Raw genomic sequence first — 26147 nt, 5'->3', positions numbered from 1 at the left:
ACCAATAAGTAGTAATAAGAGGTATACCTACCAATAAGTAGTAATAAGAGGTATACCTATCAATAAGTAGTATTAAGAGGTATACCTATCAATAAGTAGTAATAAGAAGTATACCGACCAATAAGTTGTAATAATAGGTATACCGACCAATAAGTAGTAATAAGAGGTATACCTACCAATAAGTAGTAATAAGAAGTATAACGACCAATAAGTAGTAATAAGAGGTATACCTATCAATAAGTAGTATTAAGAGGTATACCTATCAATAAATAGTAATAAGAAGTATACCTACCAATAAGTAGTAATAAGAAGTATACCGACCAATAAGTAGTAATAAGAAGTATACCGACCAATAAGTAGTAATAAGAGGTAACCTACCAATAAGTAGTAATAAGAGGTATACCTACCACTGTTACGTTTGGTCTGTCCTCCGTGTGGTAATCGCATGTTGTCACTAGTGCGTCACCCTGTCAAAAACAAAAACACATATTCAACTAAGAATTGACACAAATATCCACGTTAAAACCGAAACTTTATATATCAATAAATGTAGGTCTTTTGTTGAATTAAATTGTGTCACATCACCCCATAAGTTTTAGTGCATCAACTGCATCGATACATGTTCTACTAAGTGTTTATCAAAATTGAGTCCCACTTACAGTATTGTCATAACAAGAATGAATAGTAAAAGCTGTATCTGGTAACTTGGCATACCATCAGCTAATGATAATTTCTGTTCAATAGTTCTCTTTGATACCTTTATTTATGAAAAAATAATTATTTTCAAACTGCTAAATATCGATAATATTCAATAATTGTTTTTGTGATTATTGTCAAAACATTTTGTTATGGTAAATTAAGTCTATTTTAATTATATCATTGCACACATCTGAACTAAAGAAATAGCAAATGATACCATACCGGACGAATTTCGACTGGAACAGGAAGACGACGGATTTCCTGGAAATGTGGACTGTAATGGTTGTCCCTGTTGAGTTCTGGTAATTCCACCCCTTCACGTAAGTGTTTGGTATATACTTTTCTTCCCGTCATATGTGTATGCAACTGTGACCCGTATATATGGATACTGTGATGTCCAAGTCCCTTTAGTAAAAAACATGAACAATGTTCAGCGCGTATATTGCCCATTTCCTGTCATTAATAAATCATATTTTTGTTATAAATCATTCTTTGTCAATGAAAATTAAAATTCTTGATATTGATATCTTGTTGTATCATGAATTTGAATTTTTTATATCAAGAATTTGAATTTTTTATATCAAGACATATACTTTTGACAAGTAGAAATCAATTGTTGATACCGTCATTCATGAAATCCTTTAGTTATTTTTGGTTATACTTTTATAGTGTTTCATTCAATTTGTTGTCCGTATGAAATCGACATTTTTTGCACAATGCCATTATTAAATCGAACAAAATCCTCAAAGATCTGCAGTTCGCCAAATTGATAAAAGAATCAAAGACAATTTGGTTATTTGTGATAATTATGACTTCTCACCACTTTCGTACATTCGGCAATACAGTATCCTCTTAGGGGAAATGACGTCTGGCCAGGCGGAACGGCCATTTTGTTGGTGTATTCCAATCCAAGCTCCATAATCCCGGCGTCATGGCGACGTAAATGGCGCGTGACATAAAATCTAATTCCCGAGGAATCCACTATTCCTACAATTAAAATCATAAGCTATAAACAGCTGGAAATGACGTGAATATTTATCAATATGATGAGAAAATGGAGCAGATAAAAAGCGAAGGTCGTTTAGTTTTCTGTTAGCTGTTTAAAAATCTGTTTTCGAACCCATTTGATATTATCACCATCATACGATCACATTTCACTGCCCCTGTTTACAACGCCAAATGATTCATTCATGTGTACTTAATTGAACTTTATCCTTATTTACAAAGGTTGTAAAACAAGAATGTTTCCGAATGCACAAGGTTTGCTAATTTGCGTAAATGACCTTTATTGCGCCCAAGGTTATTTAGCTTTTTTTTCATTTCATAAGTCTCCTGGATATACTGATTAAGCCTTGGATACCGCTGGGTATATTTTGACAGATACTACAGTTACAAAATAGCGTTTTAAACATTTCAGTGAAACATTTTTTTTTCTTAAAGTAGCATATTTTAAAGTAAAATCGCAAAACAAATACATGTATCTCATTTGAAGATGAATGTGTTACTATCTGAGCTGCGATTTTATATAGACATGGCAGGAGACACGGAATAGGTCTAGACAGCGTATTAAATATCGTCTCTGTTAAAATAATACCATTACTGAGCTTTGTTACTTCTCCATATATGTGAAACATTTGTGATCATATTTAAGATTATATATGAGTTTTTCCAGTATTTTCTATCTTATAATTAACATTCTCAGAAAAGATTGTCAGCAACAATATCTATGTTGATTAACTGTTTCCCAACACAAATGTATGTGACATCAATTAATCTGGTAATATGTAGGTTGTTGACAGTAGTTGTTACTTGTAGCGCACGAATTCAATATTAGTACCTAAACATGATAAGTAACAGACCTGTGTTAATATATTTGATATATTGTTTCATTGAAGAAACTATTCTGGATTTTTGGCGAGCTTTAAAAAATGAAAGTAGTCCTTCTTATATTTTGTAAGTTGGTTATCATCATGTTTTAACCGACTTGTTGTTTTATCCGATTTAATGTGTCGAATTACTGCGGTAGTTGAATTCTTTATAATAGTTACTGTTCTTGGTGTTAATCATGTTTAGGTTGTCAATCACACTATACACTATGTAAGTGTATCATTAATACCTATGATCAAGTCATGCTAACGTTATATTCTTTGACTATTTAATATGATAAGGGGTGATAATATTGGATCATATACAAATGTATGTTTTTTTTATAAAAGCTTATCATTACTACCTTTGACTATATCAGGTTATAGTTAATATACTTGACTTAATACATTTATAGTTAATGCCTTTGACTATATAAGGTTATTGTTAATATACATTGACTTAATAAATTTATAGGTAATGCCTTTGACTATATAAGGTTATTGTTAATTCCTTTGACAGAATAAGTTAATTTTTTACCTTTAAGTAAATTAGGGTTATTGTAGTGGATCTCTAGGAGGATGAAGGACGAAGCGGATCTCTCGCCTATAGGTATACCAGCATCTGGGGGTAGTATGAACGGCTGAAAATAAAATAAAGAGTCAATGGAACCTCGTCAACTGTTTTCATTCTCTTGATGTAATAACTATTTTACAACACTGGTTCAATTTTGGTGAATTGGCATTTTATCTAAACATCATTAAAGTTTTAAAATCAAAGGATTGCATTTTGTATTAAATATATCTACAATAATCCAAAAATAACGCAAAACAATACAACGTACGCCCGATCCCATTGCCCATGCTCCGATGACATTCCGGCATGTTGACAGTTCCGGTGGCTTCCCTTCCGCCATGCCAGGACCGTTATAAGGTTTGATGTCGTCATCAGGATGGATTTCACACTGAAACACCTCCATATGATGGACTAGATGCTCACTTCCCCGCTGAATGACACTTTCGTACTACAAAAGATAAATTTTGCTGACATTTTGTTTTAATATCACTTACAGCTTTATTTTATGTCTATCTTTTTATCTCATGAACTTTCTTTCTTATGTTTATTATAGATCGCAGCCATAAAATTTGTGTAATTTTAAAAGATTTTTCAGGCAGTTTTTTTTTTCTTTTTTTTCTATATTTCTACAAATGAAAGGTGACATTTTTTTTTTTTTTTTGCAAAACAATTGCAGGCACCCGTTCTATACTTTTATATGTTTTGGGCCATTTTATTAATGTTTTCTTCCTTCGCTCTTAAGTACTACTGCTGAGCCCTGAGGAGACGACATGGCGGTATGGTGTAGTAAACGTTTGCTGTATTGACTCACTATAGTATGTGATCGTGTATGCTATAGTACAATAAACTTGAGTGAACATGAACTATTTCAATTTTGTATTTCACATTTACTAGCATGTTGTATCTTTGTGTATAAGTATATGATGTTGCTGGTGACGTTTTGTTTTCTTTGTTTTTCTTTTACATGTACGTTGTATCCTTAAAAATATTGCGATATACGATTTTCATTTTTTCAAATGACTATATTAACTTAAACGATGAAAAACATCTTACATACAGGATTTGTTTTTGTACATTATAATAAACTAAAGAATGTACTTGAGCTGCAGACTAGTGCTAGTTTAATTGCATGGTTATTTCTAACAGATGCGAATGTCTCCCAAGACCCTATTACTTACTGCTGATACAGTGTATGTCGAGCAGATGAGAAAGATAATTAGATGCATATATTATACTTACCTTGATGAAATTGTGTATGTCAGAAAGTTGAGAAAGTCGAGTACGACACTTTCACTTACATTGATGATATGGTGCATGTCATACATATGGGCAACATAATTAGATGCATATACTTACCTTGATGTGTTTGTCAGAGAGGTGAAAAAGTCAAGTACGACACTTTCACTTACCTTAATGATATGGTGTATATCAGACAGGTGCAAAAGATAATGAGACACACATATTTATCTTGATGCAATTGTGTATGTCAGACAGGTGAGAAAGTCGAGGAAGACACTTTCACTTACCTTAATGATATGGTGTATATCAGACAGGTACGAAAGATAATGAGAAAAATATACTTACCTTGATGAAATTGTATATGTCAGACAGGTGAGAAAGTCGAGTACGACACTTTCCCTTATATATATGATATGGTGTATGTCATACAAATGGCAATTACCTTGATGATATGGTATATGTCAGACAGGTGCGAAAGATTAATGAAACACATGTAATTACCTTGATGATATGGTGTTTGTCGGAGAGGTGAGGTAGTCTGGTGAGGTACCACCAATATGTTGTATCCGTGTCAGGAACAGTTATCTACAAGGCAAACAATGTTCTGTGTTTTTGTAAGACGCATCATCATCACCATCATTGTATCATGTTTCACCCTGGCAATAGCTCTACGCTTACACTTACAACTGCTTGCGTTAAACTTTTTTTTATATATATAAATAACGAGTTCGAGAAAATTAGAAAAAGGTCTAATTTCGAATTTAAGTCTCTGACTGTTGGTGATCTAAACCCAGACCAGCCTCAATCTCTTTTATAAACCAACAGCCAATGCTGCTGGGTAAGGCAATCAAGGGACGAGACATATGGAAAATATACAAAATGTTGTTCCTGTAGGATAGATGACTTTGATAAAAAAAGACTTCTGAACTCTGATAGAAAAAACCATCTGAACTCTGATAGAAAAAACCCATATGAACTCTGATAGAAAAAGACATCTGAACACTGATAGAAAAAGACATCTGATTTATTTAAAAACTTTTGGATCTATAGAATAAGTCACTCTGTCAGAACAAGAACTCCTTACAGATTCAAAAACATAATGGGTGCTTTAAGTTTTCACAACTGTATACAGCATATCAGGAAACATTGCCCGGTTAAACATTAGCCCGGTCAAACATTCGTCCGGTTAAAAATTAGCCCGGTTAAACATTAGCCCGGTTAAACATTCGTCTGGTTAAACATTAGCCCGGTCAAACATTCGTCCGGTTAAACATTCGCCCGGTTAAACATTCGCCCGGTTAAACATTAGCCCGGTTAAACATTCGTCTGGTTAAACATTAGCCCGGTCAAACATTCGTCCGGTTAAACATTCGCCCGGTTAAACATTCGCCCGGTTAAACATTAGCCCGGTTAAACATTCGTCTGGTTAAACATTAGCCCGGTCAAACATTCGTCCGGTTAAACATTCGCCCGGTTAAACATTCGCCCGGTTAAACATTAGCCCGGTTAAACATTCGTCTGGTTAAACATTAGCCCGGTCAAACATTCGTCCGGTTAAACATTCGCCTGGTTAAACATTCGCCCTTTACCGATGAAATCCATGTTCGTCCATGTTAATTACTATATATTGTCTGTTGTGTACTGATATTCGCTGCCATGATAATATCGACCTCATTGGGGAGGGCAAAATAGGCGAAAGTTTAACTGCAGCGAAATTTTCCCGGTATACATAAATTCGTTTGAGTAATAAGTATACATAATAATAACGGTTTCCATATTGATATACAATACCTAAGAGTACAGAAAGATATATATATAAATATCGTTCAATTAAGGAATTATCTGTATCAGAGTTATATAACGCAATAACAATCGATATGAGCGGAAACAGGAGGATGCTCATCACGGAGCGGATAGCTGGTCGTTGACATCGCTTTTAAATGAATGGTAACTCTTGTCGTGGGCAACTGGAGGACTACTTGTTAAGTGGTCCTGTCATTTTCTGAGGTTGTGTAATTTTTACATTAAATAAGGCTGTGGCCTTTTAAATCCAACATCTTGTTTCGGTTGTGTTTTACTATGAGAAAATGGGGATAATTTGTTTAACTTTTGGTTGCATGTATTGAAATGTCGAGAAGTATTATTATTCTGATTATGGTCGCAAACTGCATATCATAAGATCTTTGATATTTTTAAGTACGTCATATTCAAGTATTGGTGGTTTTGGAAAAGTATATTACCTTGGTTTACTGGACAATATCAAAATGATTGGAAAGTTACCACAGATGACATTCTCACAGTTTTTGGTCTAACATTTTTGACCTTCCACTTTCTGCCGAGTTCAATTTCAAGATCTATCTTACCAGCTTCTTACTCAGAGCAGGTAGGATCTCATGTCCAAAAGTCGTTGTCATTTGAACAAAGCATCTGATTCTCAGCACTTAGAAATATGTTGTGTGTTGTTATGCTACGTGTAATGGGTGGTAACAACTGAAAACACTAATGATAGGTGTCAGTAGCTTCACAATACAGATATGTGCTTTACTTTCGTTAGTAAGGGTGGAGCTTGTGTCCAAAACGTGTTCTCTCTCGATTGAGTCTGCAGTAAAAATGATTATCCGATGACGTCATCCTAAAATCCAATACCCACTAGATGTGCTGTTTAGTAATAAGCTACAGTTTACATCCATAATAAAACAACTGATGGCATGTTTGCCCCGCGAACCATTTTCTATATTGCTACTGTTAACATACCGATGGAGTTGTGACGTCAAATATCCACGTGTCACTTGGATACACGGGGACGGGAATTTCCGGTTTGAGAAGCTGTACCCGAGTAATCTGAACCCCCAGATCAGACAGAGCCACTCCCTCCAGGCTCTGGGGACTAGACTCGCCAATGAAGAACAGTATATGAGTTGTACCATTCTGTAAGCAAGAAGGAATGGGACACAATTTTAAGACGTAATGACTACAGTTTTGATTCTTCATATACAGTTTATCTAATCAATGTTATTTTATTCTCCTTAGAAATGACACAAGGTCGTATTTGTCTAAAATACCGACCGACATACCATTCCGCAAATGAATGATTTAGATATCTGGACCATCAACCAGTCCTACCTCAATAATATAGTCGTGAGCATCACATGTGTCGTATCGTCTTTGGAACTCCAGAATGCGCCGGCCCTTGTCTATAGATGACGTCATCAAAATAAAGTCCTGGTGCCTGTCGACATGTAATAGGCCACGGTCGTCTGTCCAGCAGTCCTGTGGACAATCAATTTTAAATGTTATTCATTAGATGCTATATAACAATCATATTAAAGTAAGTATTAAGTAACTATAGATGAATAAAAGAAGGACTGGTCTATAGAAACCCTAATTCGCTAGTGTAGTGATTATCCCAGGTTGATACTATATACACATTTCGTGAAAATAGTATTTATAACGGACATCATGTGTATATCTAAAAACATCCATTCGAAAGAAATTAGGTTATACGTAAATTAAATTTAACCACCTGGTCAAGAACGAAAAGGACAACTGCTGGTTTGGCTTGGTTTTACTTTGTTTAACGTCCTATTAACAGCTAAGGCAATTTCAGGACGAGCCTCAATGTGTATTGTGTATGTGTATGTGTGTATGTGTGCATGTGTGTATGTGTGCATGTGTGTATGTGTGCATGTGGCATGTGGGCCGGAGGCAGGGTATTTCTGTGTAATTGCCTTCTTGTGATAGAGCGGATCTGATGCCGACTCAATAGTGCTATCTCGCTGAAATACCATGCCCGGTCACATTATACTAACAATGTTGCCATTACCCTTAATGCTGAACGTTAAGCAGGGAATAACAACTACCATTTTTAAAGACATAACCCATTGCCTTCCTCACCTTGGCGAACGTTCAGCATTAAAGCTAAAAGTGAGGTATTACCAACAAGGCGCTAGGAAATAAAATGTAGTAAGAAGTAGAAAGAAATATAAAGAACCCAAATATTGCAATGGGTGCAGTAGATTTATTTTGGTCGCTTTTGTGTCCCCAAATTGAGGGAACAAAAGCAAATCCCTAATTATGCAGGGGGTTCTAACATTAGTCACCTCTTACTATACAAATAGTGAGTAACAGCAGGTGTATTCGTTTCTGGATCCCCGACCTGCAGGGGCGAGACAATGGCTGAGAAAACTGCAGATACCATAATGTAATAAGGTGCCTTTATACGATACTATCCATCAATACTACATAACTCTAATGACTATAGACCTGTCAATTGCCAGAATGTCATCAGCGATATATCTGTCAATAATAAGACTACGATCAGTACCATATAGAATCTGTGTGGGGTTTGTCCCAATATCCAATATCACGCGCCAAGCAAACTGTGAACTAATAATCAGCCAATCAAATACAACGTTCGTTTCTGTTATTAAATTAAATCTGAAAAATCATCTAATGTTTGGTCAATGATAAAGTGTTAATATCCCTGGTAACCAGCAGTGATCCAATACGTTCGTGTGTGGAGTGCGGAAGTACAAACTATATTACTGCCAAATAACATTCAAATTTCGCTGTGTTACACTGACGAGCTGGCACTGATTTAATATGAGATACAAATTATTAATGTCTCGTAACATCTGTATAACAACAACGACCACCCATCATAAGATTAGTATCGTTTACAAATGCATGCTTTGTTTTCGCCTTAGTTTAGGATCCCCGTACCACTTTAAAAAAACTATAATTAAGTACTGGAGACTGTTGGGGTTGTCGGCATGATTATGACTATGATTTCTAAATAGAAAACCATAGCTTGCAGGACGTTTATGAGAAATGAGAAAGATGAAATAAATGAAATATAATCAATAACAGTGTTCTGAGTGTAAAACAATGAGCGGGTTTATACCGGGATTCGGAGCCTGGGCTTCAGATTGATATACACTGTACCATCACAGTAACCGATTAAGCTATCTGGCCAACGAAGTATCCTAACCCAACTGATCTACAGTTTTATCTAAACGGAATTTAAGGGGGGTGTACTGAATATAGGGGAAAAAACAGCACAGTGGGACAGGCATTCTTAACTGAAGTCGACTATTTAAATAATTCGAAATGTCATTTCTTTCAAGGGAAATTATATCCGTATGTGTTAGGAATAGAGATATTTGGCACAAGTTTCTTTAACTGGCTTTATCGATAATTTGCAATTCGTTGATTATTCCTTTCTACCAGTCTGAACCACAATTGCGTATTTTCATATTCTTTTAGAACGTCCTAATCAAGCACAACATTCACGCATTCGTCTTTATTTGTACTTGAACTATTATTTCTTTAGTGTCTTATAAGCGAAGGTCTATCTTAATTATTGCAATACGCTGGGAACGTCTAGGGACAACCTCAATGCTTTATCATACAGAGGATTGGTCACATACAGCTTTCTATTATTTTGTTTATGTTTACAGTTACAGAAACGTCTAGGGACAACCTCAATGCTGTATCTTACAGAGGATTAGTCACATACAGCTTTCTATTATTTGTTTATGTGTACAGTTACAGAAACGTCTAGGGACAACCTCAATGCTTTATCATACAGAGGATTGGTCACATACAGCTTTTTTATGTGTACAGTTACAGAAACGTCTAGGGGCAACCTCAATGCTGTATCTTACAGAGAATTGGTCACATACAGCTTTCTATTCTTTGTTTATGTGTACAGTTACAGAAATGACTAGGGACAACCTCAATGCTGTATCTACAGAGGATTGATCACATACAGCTTTCTATTATTTGTTTATGGGTACAGTTACAGAAACGTCTAGGGACAATCTCAATGCTGTACCTGACAGAGGATTGGTCACATACAGTTTTCTGTTTTTTGTTTATGTGTATAGGGACAGAAACATCTAGGGACAACCTCAATGCTGTATCTTACAGAGGATGAGTCACATACAGCTTTCTATTATTTGTTTATGGGTACAGTTACAGAAACGTCTAGGGACAATCTCAATGCTGTACCTGACAGAGGATTGGTCACATACAGCTTTCCGTTTTTTGTTTATGTGTACAGTTACAGATATGTCTAGGGACAACCTCAATGCTGTATCTTACAGAGGGTTAGTCACATACAGCTTTCTATTATTTGTTTATGTGTACAGTTACAGAAATGTCTAGGGACAACCTCAATGCTGTATCTGATAGAGGATTGGTCACATACAGCTTTTTTATGTGTACAGTTACAGAAACGTCTAGGGGCAACCTCAATGCTGTATCTTACAGAGGATTGTTCACATACAGCTTTCTATTTTTTGTTTATGTGTACAGTTACAGATATGTCTAGGGACAACCTCAATGCTGTATCTGACAGAGGATTGGCCACATACAGCTTTTTTATGTGTACAGTTACAGAAACGTCGAGGGACATCCTCAATGGTGTATCTTACAGAGGATTGGTCACATACATTTTTATATTTTTTGTTTATTTATACAGTTACAGAAACGTCTAGGGACAATCTCAATGCTGTATCTGAAAGAGGATTGGTCACATACAGCTTTATGTTTTTTGTTTATGTGTATAGTTACAGAAACATCTATGGACAACCTCAATGCTGTATCTGACAGAGGGTTGGTCACATACAGCTTTTTTATGTGTACAGTTACAGAAACGTCGAGGGACATCCTCAATGGTGTATCTTACAGAGGATTGGTCACATACAGCTTTCTATTTTTTTGTTTATGTGTACAGTTACAGAAACGTCTAGGGACAATCTCAATGCTGTATCTGACAGAGGATTGGTCACATACAGCTTTCTGTTTTTTGTTTATGTGTATAGTTACAGAAACATCTAGGGACAACCTCAATGCTGTATCTGACAGAGGGTTGGTCACATACAGCTTTTTTATGTGTACAGTTACAGAAACGTCTAGGGACAACCTCAATGCTGTATCTTACAGAGAATTGGTCACATACAGCTTTCTATTATTTGTTTATGTGTACAGTTACAGCATTATATCATGATCGACTACAAGTTCACAAAAATATATGAAATCCTTTAAGGGTCATTTAAACATTAACTGGAAAGTCGTAACGACGTAAAACAAAACATATCATAATGAGTATATTGGCGTAGCTACGTATTTTTGATAATAAATACGCCTTTCTAGTATTTTTGTTCGCTTATAAGTGACGCTAAAAGGCTTTCGTTAATAGCAACATGTTTAATAAACATAGCTATATATATGCATCTCCTGTATATCTGTTAAAACCGTTCAGCCTTTTTGTGACATATAGCACCACGGATGTGTAGGAGTGTTTTTAATGTGTTTCCTGTAATATGATAACGTAAGGTGTCGATTATATCTAATTAGTCATCAACACTTTGCTAGCTGTCAACCAGTAACTAAACAGGTGACATGTGTTACGACATTGTGGATGATATATAGGATTATCTCTCAAATATCACAAACAGAAAATATGGCAATTCCGCAAGCGCATTTCCTTTAGTATCGAATAACATTATAAAATATATATAAAAAAATATAAGATCGCTTGATCAGCATCATCATATCCTGTTTAGCCTACTGCACGTGTATCACAATACTGACAGACAATGCGTTTAAGGGTGTTCAATCGCATAGTCTATTTAAGGGAACAACGCTATGCCGAACGATATGATACACAACCTATAACAACGAGATAACGTACGTTTCATATCGAAAAATGACATGCTTATCGAAAGATAATTTGAATAAATGTTAATCCCTTACAAATGAAATGACACAATAAAAACAGATATAGCATAAATAAAATATATAGAAATTTGTGACTCTTAGAATAGCAAACTATTTCAATTTAATTGCTCAACGGTAAATTGGACACGTGCAACTCGGGTGTTCTTTAAAGTGAAGAGTGAGAGTGCGTGCTGCTGGTCAGGAACGGGTGGGGTATATAGATGGAAAAGACAGAAACCGATGTAAAAATTGAAAATGCTAAAATCTAAAATAATTTAAGTATTTTTATATGTTCATTTTTATTAATTTGTCACCTTTATAATTTTATTTATGTTATAATGTGTGTTCAAAAAGTGTATTTTGTGAGTTTATGTGCTGGAGAGAAGTTATGTCATGAAAGAATGCATGAATTGAGATATTATATAGGTTGGAGGAGCATATGTTGAAAAGAAAACATAATTTGAGGGTAGGGACATTAAAACAAAGTCTGTGCAATGAGAGATAAAGAGTGTTCAGAATGTGCTTAGTATCACAAGGACTTGAGAATTTGTTATAGCTATATTTGGACCTTAACTGGAGTGTTCAGAGAAATTTGACACGTTTTCGGGGTTAAGATAAATTTTCAATAAAATGACACCTCGACGTGTACAGTTAGTCTGAACACCAAAGTTAAGGTCCAGGTAAAGTTGTTACACATTCTGAGGTCCCTGTGCTCTGTATGGCTTTAGTAGAGTCATAAAACTGAAGATAATACAGTATTAGTAAAAGGTCGATTTACGACCAAGACAACCCGGACGGCAATTATTTGTAATTGCATTATGCATGTTTTCAACTTTAGGAAACAAATGCACCAATAATAAGCTTGTTATTGAGTTTGTGTGCACTTCGTCCTTTCGGGAATTAAAAAAGAAACAATTCTGTCTCTGCCATTGATTCTTGTAGTATAACCATATGTCGTATCTAGGTACAGCAGAGGGCGCTGCGTTATGTACTAAACCAATGTCATCACGACCTCATTTGATAAATATAACCTACATCTATGAAATTTCTATCAATATAATCTATGTCATTAAATAAGTGAGCTCACTTTTTATTTACAAACAGGTCATTGAAATCGTTATATTTGAAATTCGAATTTTATGCAGAGTTTACGTTCAGAATATTTACCGTGAAAGTTAAATGTACAGACTAAGAGGAGAAAATCTTAACAGTATTAATAAAAGTATTTCTCTGCTAATACACTTGTGTTAACTGATATAATTGAAACTTTTTGGTGCCTCTACACGATTAACAAAACTGTTAATTATGACGTACTTCACATTCAGTAAGACTCGATTTCATATCTAAAGTTCATGTAATGTCATAGCTATAATTTGATTATAGAAATTAATAAAAACATGATTAAACAGTTTTAAAATTAAGAAGATGATAATCTGAAAATCATTGAATAGTGATGACAAAATATCTTAGATATTTCAAATCACCATATAATTAATCAGAATATCTTCCAAACAAACATTACAATATATTGAAATTGAACTCAGAAATGTATCTTTTGTATATGTAAATGATTGAAATAATGGAGCATTTTTAACATTGGCAATTAATAATATAGGTTTTGATTTAAGGATTTAACATTCCATCCGACATACAATGTCGTGAAGTAGCGTGTATATTATTTCAACTACAGTGTAATAATGAGGAAACATGAATATCCATGTATTTTTTTTTATATTTATCAGGTACTTATTGAACATCAACAGCATCTGTATCTATACATCCTCGACACTCCAGGAGTTACGCTCACGTACGCTCTCTGCACCCCTGGGATATGTTCAAGTAACATCGAAGGCTCATTGTGAACCACCTTGTGGATGAGACAAGAAGACTAGTTTGATTGAAGATTTGTTTGTTTGTACATCAAAAAAATCTGTCTGTCTCGTAACTGTAAAATTAACAGGCTTTGAATTCGGGTGTCACTCCTTTCGAATCTTCAAAGGACAGGTATCAGCCTTATGATTGTTCAGCATTTTTTTACCTGAGCCCAATCAAATGGCTAGCCGCGTGGTTTCAATTTTGCTACGACATATTCAAGGGATGCAGAGAGCAAAATTGAGCGTAACCTCTGGAATATCGAATATGTATGTAACACAGATTTTGTTTTCGGTGTAAGAACATCCTCATGAGCTTATTCCTACCTGTACAGATGACAACTGTTTTCAGAGACAATGAGCAATATAGAAGATACAAGTGATCGCATGTTTTTGCTGTTCAAGTCTCAATTTTTAAATTTTGGAGGTTTGGTTGAGTACATAAAAGAAATAATTCATCTTGTTTTAATTCTATCCGACTCAAGAAACTCGCGACAAGAATTTAATGAACATCATATGTGTCTTACATTCGTTTATACGTGTAGGATATTTAAATGCTGTTTGTGATTTATGTATGCCGCTGTAGTAAGCAATTTGTGTTTCAGGTTTTTGATAAGATTCGTCTTCTCAGAAAAAGTGGATTTAGACATTGTTGTCATGAGCGTCATCAGTTTTGTCATCCAATATATATTTCAAGAAAACCATCTGGATTGAGGTTGCAGACGATTAATGAATGAAGGCCACGTTTAAAGTTACAATGATGTCTCGTCATTAAACAAGATTGTTGAATAGTATCTTTTGCTAATTTACCAATTCATTAATGAGTGTAACGAGGATAGTTTAAATTTCACCCTTACGATCTATGAACGTTTTGCAATCGATTGGAATACTGAATGCAGCAATTTGTCTTTGTAAACTAAACAAATATTGACCATTCTTCATCTGACACCGTATTGACGTCATCTGCCCTTTCACACTGTGCAAAGTGTCAAAGTCCATTATGAGCACACTGTGTATTGGTAATATTGTATGCTATGTATTTTGAATGAACCTTATTACCGCTGGTAACTTAGTATTTGAGGAACCGTTATATGAAACAACCGCTGTTTTATAAACTATTTCGTTAAGTGGTATACCTGAGACAGTGATTGGTTCCTGATGTTGAATGTATTCAATTTGTTGTATTTCGATAGTGTTGTGTCTGTTTACATGAAATCTGTGAAGAAATATTATTATTAGTTTCATTATGATTGATACAAAAAGTATTAATAATTCGATCATTTGCTTTATCGACACACAGCATACCGTTTCGTCTCTATCGTTCAATGTTGTGTTAACCATTGAAAAAAAAAGAATAATACATTATTGTGTTATAAAGTTGGAGGGTCGAGCAATATTACATTCATTCATTATCCTGCTTTTGAAATACGATGCTTGTTTTTGCTTCCAATATAACTGACCCTATTATCATTAAATACAATGACTATCAAATATCAATTAAGTTTAAAGTCGAAACAAAAAAATCAGAAAATTCAATCATGAGATATTACAGTTTATGTTGTGGTGTTTTTTTTTGCAATTTGCTAATCATCAACTGGCCAGATAATCACCTTGTATTTCGTATCGTTTTGCTTGATGTAAATCGTTGACATTGCAAACATCAACATCATGAAATGTCCTAATTGAAAGCAAACAAAGAACCAATTATGTTTATAAATAACAAATCTTCTTTAAAGAAACTGATATTCATATTTTAGTTTCTGATTAATATTTACTTCGAGTTAATCCTAACCTTAAACCTAGCACGACGTCCAAGTACGTTTGCATTCAAATTCCGTAGCCTTTCTTATCACACTATACATGCTGAAATCAACGTATGAAATCCTGTAACTGCTATAGAAATATGACGATCATGTCATCCCGCTGAACAATTTAGGTGTTCTTCTTTTTATAATTAATGAATTAATATAAAATCTGTATCTATGTATATACTTTTAGATGGTATAGCATTTGATAACAGGTGTATTAGTATTCAAAAACATACAAAATAAGGTTACTGGCATGATGTCTTAAATCGCTCATTCGCATGTTGCTTTGTCAGACATTTAAAATATCACTTAAGATCACAGATTGGTTTGTTTATGTATTTTTGACAAACTGTAGCTGGGAGACTGTGTTGTAAGCGTTGTTAGTCCCAGAGGTTTACCGTAGCTGGGAGACTGTATGGTAAGCGTTGTTAGTCCCAGAGGTTTGCTGTAGCTGGGAGACTGTGTTGTAACCGTTGTTAGTCCCAGAGGTTTACTGTAGCTGGGAGTCTGTGTTGTAAGCGTTGTTAGTCCCAGAGGTTTACCGTAGCTGGGAGACTGTGTTGTAAGCGTTGTTAGTCCCAGAGGTTTGCTGTAGCTGGGAGACTGTGTTGTAAGCGTTCTTAGTCCCAGAGGTTTGCCGAAACCTTAATAGCCACCTGTTGATTTATAACTCTTTCTGGTAGTGACAACGTTCATTATATGCACATTTCATTCGTCATTAATTTGAAACTAACCAGTACTCCTCTCATTTCTGAAATTCACATAATAAAAGTATTTAACCCATCTCTCTCTCTCTGTCAATAGTTTTTTTTAACTAATTTGAATTTCCGATTTTGCTTGGTACAACTGGATCGCAGAAGGACGAAACAGCCTTTAAGTGCAGTGTAATTCATATTTTAGCATGCTGTATATATTTCCAAATTTTTAGTGTGAACGTGTCTCTTTAAGCTTTTTCTCTTTTAAATTGTTCAGTAGATCAGTAAAAAATAATTCTGTTTGACAGGAAGGGGGTTGCATTACACAGTTTATCATGAAGATTGCATTCTGCAAATTAAAATTATGTAAGGATTCGAGTTAAAATTCCTAGGCGTGTGTTTGCATCAACAGTGTGATCCGTTATGCTTAAAAAAGTTAAACCGATAAACAGTAGCTTTGTTTGCAATAATCGATAAGTTATTACTCAAATGTGATTGATTTAAAAACGCAATACTTTCTATTTGTATGGTGGATTTAAAAAGGTACAATTAACACTTAGACAATATTTAAACACATACGCAAATTGTTTAAAGTTGACGAAGCTTTTCCTAATTAATATTTTTTCTATCTGAGGACACACACCGGTGTCCGTTTGCCGATGACACGATGACTGTGTGGATACCTATAAGCGCTGCGTTTCGTATTAATTACGGTTTTTTACTAACCCATCGAAACACAATACTGGGTAAATACTCAGCTTAATCATCATTCGCGGGTTCTCGAAAATTCACGCTCTCAAATTACCTCCCCCTTATAGGCAATTTATCCATTGGCATTGTCAATAATAATTAATAATATATCAAGTTTTTACCCGGGGACAATGCTCTCTTATCTTTGTATCTGGACACATTAACCCAGTCGCTTTGTTACATTTGTATACATAGATGTGTCATTCGGTTTTATCGATCTCTGACCTTCATGCGAGTCTAATTTAATTTGCATTTTGTTTGTGTACATTACTTTCCATTGTATAAATCATCGTACTTTCGATATACACTCTATTAACACTATGGTACACGATGCGTATATGTTTCCCTAAAACAATACATAAATCGCGTATCTCACTGTGTATATGCTGTAAATCAAGATTTACAATATATTGTCAGTTTTTTATCGTTCATCCCGATATTTTATCGACATTACTTGTAGCAAGTCGTAACTGATTCGTTTTCACTCTTGCACAACCCACTTGTATTCCATGAATTGTAAATGTATCAGATTAAAAGTCATATCCTAATTGAAGGGGATTTAATTCCCCATTGTTATTTATTGTTAAAATTCAATCTAAGCAACATGTGTGAACGCAAATGGTGAAAAAAATCAATAATATGCATCTGTCTTGAGTTTTTCTCCAGCAGATTAAGATATTCGACTCTTCGTTATTACCGATATTAGACCTGACGTTTTCATTAAGATAAAAACAATAAACCTAAATAAAGATCGGAAGGCTAGTGGTAGGACGCCGGACTTTTGACCGAAGGGTTGAGGGTTCGAGTCACGTCACGGCACTGTGCTGTATCTTTGAACAAGATAATTTACTCCGCTCGTTCCAGTCTTCTCAGCTGTAAGTAAGTACGTGGTTGGACAATGCTAGAATTGTTGAATGATTTCTGTGAGCACCGAAATGGCAGCACCGGCTGTATGCTCACCAGGGAGTTGAGAAAGATATTGACTGGCTGCAAAGACCCAATAACGGATAATAATTTGTGAACCGCTTTGAGAAGACCTTTGAGCTGGGCTGTGATAAAGCGGTATATAAGAACCTCGAAATATTATTATTATTATTACAAACGACTTGCATAACATCTGGTTGATGGCTGAGGTTGAGTTAGGTCTGTCATATGCCGTTTTGACGATTTGTGATATAGATATATCTATATACACTTGACGCTAATCTCTTTCTTATTCTCAATCGCCATTCGGTGTTTGTAAGAAAGAACACGATTGGACCACGACCCCTCATTATCTTGCCCGAGTCTGTAAACAAATCTTATTCGAAAACTGCGTCCTCACTTTCGGCGCCATCTCAACTATGAATTATAGTTCTTCATTAAATGTCTGTTTCGGCGCCTTACCTTCCAACTAAAGGAATACAGAATCATATCGTTTGATGCTGGACAATCTATGTGAGAAGAATATAACCAATATCCGTCCAATCCGAAACAGTCCCAGAGTATATTTTCGCCATTCTTACCGCTTAAATGTGAAAACGTTGGAACTTAATTCCTAACATAGTTAGATCATAGCCAGTGTGTTCTCAATGATGGAGATGTTACACTCTGCATAAATCTTGATAATACATGACAATTATCAATACATACATTTTATGATTATAAACAGAAAACGCTATGACAGGAAACGAGTACTTAGATTCAATAAATGGTTTACTCGGTTATGAATCATCATCGCTCACCATTTTGTGCTCGGAAGGCGCAGTGGATAGCGTACCAGCCTTCCACCATGGCGGCTGTGGTTCAATTATCCGATCGGACGCGAAAAGATATGGGGTCACCTGCCCGACCATGTGGGTTTTCTCCGGGTACTCCGGTTCGTCACACATTAAGACCCCATGCGCGTAAACATCCGGGCCAACAAGAGTGATTAATAATTGCTGTAATAAGTGTTTTTATAGTTGTTGTAAAATCAACCAAGTTCATATTTTATCATCATCGGTTCGATATTTTGTATTTATCATGACACAAAAGTGACGTGAGGCCTCATGAGGTCACTGTACAACAATACTGTAATTAGGCTTTTTACATTGCGGGTGTCGTGGAGGCAGCAGAAGTCGCCTGCCCTTCCAGAACACCTGCTGTTATCCTCCTTGTACTTTTGCAATGGTCTCAATGTTAACATTTCCTTTCTCATATTTGTACGATGACCGATACCAGCCTGACAACAAAAATGTTACTAACTGATAAAATCTGATAAAACACTAACAACATGAGGGGCAAAAATATGTTACTAATATAGAAATTTGTCACCAACATGTATTTTGTCAATGACAAAAAACTGTTGCTAAAAGAGAAATTTGCCCAAATCGTGTTTTCTGGCAATAACAAAAAAACTGTTACTAAAGGAGAAATCTGCAATTAAAGTTATTTTTATTATTTGGAATTTGATATATTACTTGTTATTAGTGTAGATGCATAAAAGCACCAGAAAATATAATCTTAATTTATTCCCAGAAAAGATAAAAACTTTAGAAATCTTGATACATTCAAATTAAGAATATTTTTTTCAGATGCAAATGTCAAATTAGTTGCCGCATTAGTGTCCTCGAGTAAAGATAGTCAATAAAAGATTAACGATTGTCCGATCAGCCACCTACGAATCAATGCTACCATAGCATGAAGAGGACAGCACTGAAAAAAAGGCACCTGTAGAAATCAACCAAAAAGCTACCCCCGTATAACCATTTCTTTTCGGTTGAGGTTTGTGTTAATGTTTCGTTTTCAAAGAACACGTTATTGTTCAATTTGAAATATATATCGATTGTGTTGTTATCACGATTGATACATTCTCCATGTCTGGCTCTGTGTAATTGTCACCCGTTCGGTGGTCGTTTTCATTAATAGCTGATCTATTGTTAAAAGCGTAAAACTGTAACCACATGACGTGAAGAAGCGTGTCTACCACTTATCAAATCCTTATTTTTAGTCATATAGCTAGTCATAAGACATGGGTACGTATATATATTTTTTATATCCTGTCAATTTGTAAAATTTTGCTCTTTTAGCATGTTGCTGTATTGGTACAATGTTTTAACCCTTGATTAGAAGCATTTGCGCCCCCTGTGATATGTGATAGCAACTTCTTAACTTCACCTTATGAATTCCGCATGTTGCTAATTGTTATTTGCACAAAATGATTGTGGCAATAATAGTCTTTTAGTGGTAATTTTTATTGTTTTAAATATGCGACATCAAATAAAGATTTTTTGTATGCTCTAAAATCAAACAGATTATATACCGGCGAATTCCATGTGTCACAATGTCGGTGGGATATATGATATGATAGTAATTACTAAATTGCGCATAGAAATAATAATAATAATAATATACAACATTTATATAGCGCCTTATATTATTTGTAAAAAAACCTCTAAAGCGCTTTACAACATATGGATAATAGTTATGGTTATAATTGTGAAAACAAAAAACAAAGGCTTACAATCACTTTTATATATTTAAGCAAGCAATATGCAGAAATGGTTAAATCACTGATTAAAATGAAAAGATCGAATCGTGGTTATGAATTCTGAGGAATTAGCAGAAATGTTATATAATGACAATTTAAAGAAAAGATTAGGAGTGTTATATACGGAAAATATAAAGTAAAGATTAAAAAGTGTTATATACGAACAATGTAAAGATTAGGAAGTGTTATAAAATGTCGATGTAAAGTGAAGTTTAAGAAGTGTTTTATACGAACAATATAAAGTAAAGATTAAGAAGTGTTCTATAATGACACTGTAAAGTGGAGATTAAGAATTGTTTTATACGAACAATGTAAAGTGAAGATTAAGAAGTGTTCTATAATGACAATGTAAAGTGAAGATTAAGAAGTGTTCTATAATAACAATGTAAAGTGAAGATTAAGAAGTGTTCTATGATGACAATGTAAAATAAAGATTAAGAAGTGTTCTTTATTACATAAATACTTATAAATACGTTTTTTTTTGTATATGCGATACGACACAATTGCTCCTACCCATATCAACACTCGCCGTATCACACCCCAAAAGCCGTATCTGCCCCGCCGTATCACACCCCAAAACCCGTATCACCCGCAAAACCCGTATCACACCCCAAAACCCGTATCAGCCCGCAAAACCCGTATCACACCCCTTTTGGATTTTTTTCGTTTTTCAATATTTCAAAAGAAAAATAGATCATAAAATAGTAGCTTTTATTAGTAAGTATGTAATAAACAGAATAAAACATGCCTTTTCCATATCAAACCCAGTATCAACCCTCGACCAATATCAGCCCTCGGGCCTTCGGCCCTTGTGCTGATATTGCAGTCTCGGGTTGATACTGGGTGTGATATGGAAAAAGGCATGCATTATTCTCTATATAATGACAATGTAAAGTTAAGATTAAGAAGTGTTCTATAATGACAATGTAAAGTAAAGATTAAGAAGTGTTATATAATGACAATGTAAAGTAGAGATTAAGAAGAGTTATATAATGACAATGTAGAGTAATGATTTAGAAATGTTATATAATGACAATGTAAAGTAAAGATTAAGAAGTGTTATATAATGACAATATAAAGGAAAGATTAATAAGTGTTTTATACGGACAATGTAAAATAAAGATTAAGAAATGTTATATAATGACAATCTAAATCAAAGATTAAGAAGTGTTATATAATAACAATATAAAGTAGTGATTTAGAAGTGTTATATAATGACAATATAAAGTAAAGATTAAGGAGTGTTGTATAATAACAATATAAAGGAAAGATTAAGAAGTGTTTTATACGGACAATGTTAAGTGGAAGTTTAAGAAGTGTTTTATATGGACAATGTAAAGTAAAAGTTTAAGAAGTGTTTTATATGGACAATGTAAAGTAAAGATTATGAAGTTTTCTATAATGACACTGTAAAGTAATGATTAAGAAGTGTTCTATAATGACACTGTAAAGTAAAGATTAAGAAGTGTTCTATAATGACACTGTAAAGTAAAGATTAAGAAGTGATCTATAATGACAATGTAAAATAATGATTTAGAAGTGTTCTATAATGTCACTGTAAAGTAAAGATTAAGAAGTGTTATATAATGACACTGTAAAGTAAAGGTTAAGAAGTGTTCTATAATGACACTGTAAAGTAAAGATTAAGAAGCGTTTTATACGGACAATGTTAAGTGAAGTTTAAGTGTTAGTATGATGTCATTATTTTATGTCACTGTTTCTATGAAGATATATGTATGACAAATAACATAACTAGTTTTCCAACAGTTCATCCAAGTGCTATTGGTCAAACGTCGACAGAATTTTATAACGAAATACAGTGCTTTCCATCAATTTGTTTCACATGTAATAGAATTACCTGCATAGAATAAAGAGTACAAGTTGATTATATTAGAATGCAAAAAAGCATAATAAAAACGTCAGAAAATAGCACTTGATATTAAATTCAAAACATAAAAACAGAAGCGCAGACATGAAATCGTTATGCACAAAATTTATAGACTAAATGTGATATTAATATTTGCTACATTTCATGTTTATGATGCTCAGAGGACGATTTAACTTGCAAATAAAGCATAACGAAAGCCTGCTTGTCTCCTGGAACATGTCAGGTGGGAGGACGATTGTAAATCCGGCACGATAACGGTCCGTAACAGGGGAGGACCAATGATGGGGACAACATGCATACAAATGGATTGATATCAATGAAAATCATCTTATTTAACATCAGTGTCGCGTGTTGTGTTACAAATGATAGAAAAATGGCAGAAAATATTTTCGATTCAATATGCCACTATGACAATCCTACTGTTTAAAAACAATGTTAAAATTACTGTGAAAGACCTTTCAGCCCTTAGACTAACTCATTGTATGTCTCTCATTTGATAACATGTGCATGTCAATAACACTGCACATGGCGTGTACATGTATGTGTGTGTAGAATGTAAGAAAGACAACCAAAAATGATGAAATCCGGTCGACAGGAAATGTGGAGACAGTAAAAGGAAGAGAAATTGCCTATGACCATAAAAAGGAGTGCACATGTATAATAAAATCAAGAACAGACATGACCATACCTGTAAAAGGAAATTTGTTTATTTCATGTTAATACTATATATCTGCTTGTCTTTTTAGATTCATTTATCATTTAATATTGAATTTATCGTTATGCAGATCCTACTATCTAAAATTACATCATGTTTCGTTACTCATTGTTGATTGTACGATGGCCGACACGAGCCTGACAATAAGATATGAATTTTCATATCTTTTTGTACCACGGTACACTTTCATATGGTACACAAAGATATGAAAATTCAAATATTTGTGTACCATGTAAAAGTGTACCATGGTACATAAAGATTATAAACAACTTTACAAAAAAAACTCTTTACTTTCACATGTATATGTACCAACAGCCGACATCAGCCGGCAAAATGATTTGAATTTTCATATCTTTCTGTACACGTTTGCCCGGTACAACAAGATATGAAAGCTTCTCTCCTTTTAGTACCGCGTTACACTTTTTTCATTTCTTTTTGTACCACCTACGTTACAAATAGATATGAACGAAGTGTACCACTAGAGCATCGGAATGTTGTTATCGGACACTATCACCAGAACTGACCCCGAATAGTGAAGCCCTAATTACAAAGTCGAAACAAGACGTGAAGTTCATTAATCACTGCTGATGAAAATCAGAGTTAGTTGCAATTGTGTAAGTATTGTGGCATTGACAGGGTCTCCAAAAGGGAAAAAGAACATCTGTATATTTTTGTCATTTCCCTTGTTTTGACAGATGTCCAGATTATAAAAGAATCGTACAACTAGCTCATCGTATTTCCCCCCAAAAAATATAAAAGGGTAGACTATTTATCCTTCGAAGTAATTAAATTGATTGTCCCCTTTTGTCCCCTTGTCCCATACGGACCCCGTCGGCGTTTTCAACTGATTTGGAGTTTCTTTCATTTGAGAAGTTGAAGCAAATAGAATACATTCGAAATGTAAGTATTAGAAAAATAATCCATAATGACTTCCTTTTTTACGTAAAACTTTTATAAAATTCGGTAAAGGATATTGAACAGTTGATTTCAATTTAAATGAGTAAGTAATAGTTTGGTAGCTCATTTGGTGTAATCAAAATAACAGACATTCCGTGCGATAACATTTCATTGTATGTGATGACAGCCTTATCAGGGTGTAATTTGTCATACTTGGTAACCTTTACGTCTGATGGTTTCACATGTTTCTGTACCATGGCTGTTTTCGGCCGTTATTTTGGTACAGAAAGATACAAAAGCAACGGCTTGATTTTATTTCTGTTTTCATATCTTTGTGTACCATGGTAAACTTTTACATGGTACACAAAGATTTGAATTTTAATATCTTTGTGTACCATGTAGAAGTGTACCATGGTACAAAAAGATATGAAAATTCATATCTTTTTGTCAGGCTCTTGTCGGCCATCGTATGATTGTCATTAAGACACGAGACAAGGAAGCATATGATTTCCAGATGTCATCAAATATAAGCATGTACAACAGTGGTTATATCAGATGAGTTTCTAAGACTATTAATGGATGCATCACACGGGCTACTTACCATATGTGTATCACATCATTGTTAAAAACTTGTGTTCTTGAAAAACACTCGCGATGTATTCAAATATGTAATTTAAGTTTTAATGCCATGCTAGAAAAATTTGCATACTAACTCCAAAATAACAGCTTTGGGTGATCGGGTGAGCAGTGGAAAACACACTTTCACTAAGACGGCCGGGGTCCGTATCTCCGATCGGACGTGTTAAATGTATTGGCTCACCTTCCCGACCACGTGGGTTTTCTCCGGGTATCCCGATTTTTCTCCTATATTATAACCCCCCGCGCGACAACAAAAGTGATCAATATAAGTTGAAATAACTTGTTTCATGATCGTTGTTGAATAGAGTTTCTATTTTAAGAAAAAGATATTTAAAATCATATAAATATTGCAATAATATATAGTCAATCTTTATGACACATGCATATACACATGTCTTATTGGCGACAAAGCGCGTGAACGCCCTGTCACAACACCTATATAATGACCACTCACCTGGAAGTGATGAACTCTTGTGTCCGTCCAATATACAGCAAAGTCGGCGTCGGTGATCATTCCGTAGTCCGAGAAACCAAGACCGAACCACCTGTTTTTGTGATGGTCAAGTTTGGCGGTTAACCGAAACTTGACCTTCTGCTGGACCCTGTCCACGTCCCAATCCAAGGTCAGTTGTCCACCCGTGTCCAAAGTGGTGTGGTACCGGTAGCTGGGCAATGACAGTGCTGTCTGTAGCAACAAACCAAACGACAGTACTCTGGTCAGGAAATTCATATTAATGGTTTAAGTGGCGATTTTCACTTAAAACGTTTTATAATGTCAATATGCAGGCTATACAGTATAGCTCACAGAACAACAGCATCCTATATCAGTAGCAGTAATGCATTTGTAACTGATACATATCCTATATTGCCCACGATGTATAACACTGCCCTGCGCTATACTTCCAGCACTGAGCGACACACTGACTGCTGATGCTGGAGGACCAGTATTTATTGCTATCCCAGCACCTGTCAGTCAGCACACGACGACCTCGGACAGGTCGACCGGCACACTTATAATTATATTGACTAAGGACCGCTCCGGGTAAGGCGGGACTGGGTAAAAAAGTTGATATTCATTTCTGTCGACCTCCTTTGACTGTTCAGAAAGTTAGACAAACAATGGTACGGGTAAGGATAAAACTGATGAAAATTGATCTCTTAAGGACGACTGTCCCCATGATTCGTGTTTTTTTCTGTCTTCAGTAACCTTCCTAACCTTCCATTTGGATATAAAAGTAGCACTGTAAGGGAATTGTGTTGACCAGGTAGCT

The 26147-nt window shown here is 34.8% G+C and overlaps 1 protein-coding gene across 1 annotated transcript in view; it reads right to left on the bottom strand.

Annotated features, from left to right (window-relative positions):
• LOC110442054 (dopamine beta-hydroxylase-like) overlaps window positions 1–25863 on the bottom strand; it is a 35185-nt gene extending 9322 nt beyond the window's left edge. The window contains exons 1-9 of the mRNA XM_021485480.1: window positions 25331–25863; window positions 7501–7647; window positions 7132–7305; window positions 4879–4962; window positions 3407–3586; window positions 3103–3205; window positions 1520–1686; window positions 922–1104; window positions 408–467 (exon numbers count right to left, since the gene is read on the bottom strand). Of these exons, the coding sequence (XP_021341155.1) occupies window positions 408–467; window positions 922–1104; window positions 1520–1686; window positions 3103–3205; window positions 3407–3586; window positions 4879–4962; window positions 7132–7305; window positions 7501–7647; window positions 25331–25606 (1374 nt within the window). The 5' untranslated portion in view covers window positions 25607–25863. The remainder of the gene's footprint in view (window positions 1–407; window positions 468–921; window positions 1105–1519; window positions 1687–3102; window positions 3206–3406; window positions 3587–4878; window positions 4963–7131; window positions 7306–7500; window positions 7648–25330) is intronic.
• Window positions 25864–26147: the final 284 nt, after the last annotated feature.

This window comes from Mizuhopecten yessoensis, unplaced genomic scaffold (assembly GCF_002113885.1).
Source record: "Mizuhopecten yessoensis strain PY_sf001 unplaced genomic scaffold, ASM211388v2 scaffold1883, whole genome shotgun sequence".
Lineage (NCBI taxonomy): Eukaryota > Metazoa > Mollusca > Bivalvia > Pectinida > Pectinidae > Mizuhopecten > Mizuhopecten yessoensis.
The sequence above is the reverse complement of the archived record's forward strand: the minus strand, read 5'-3'. Positions and strand labels throughout refer to the sequence as shown.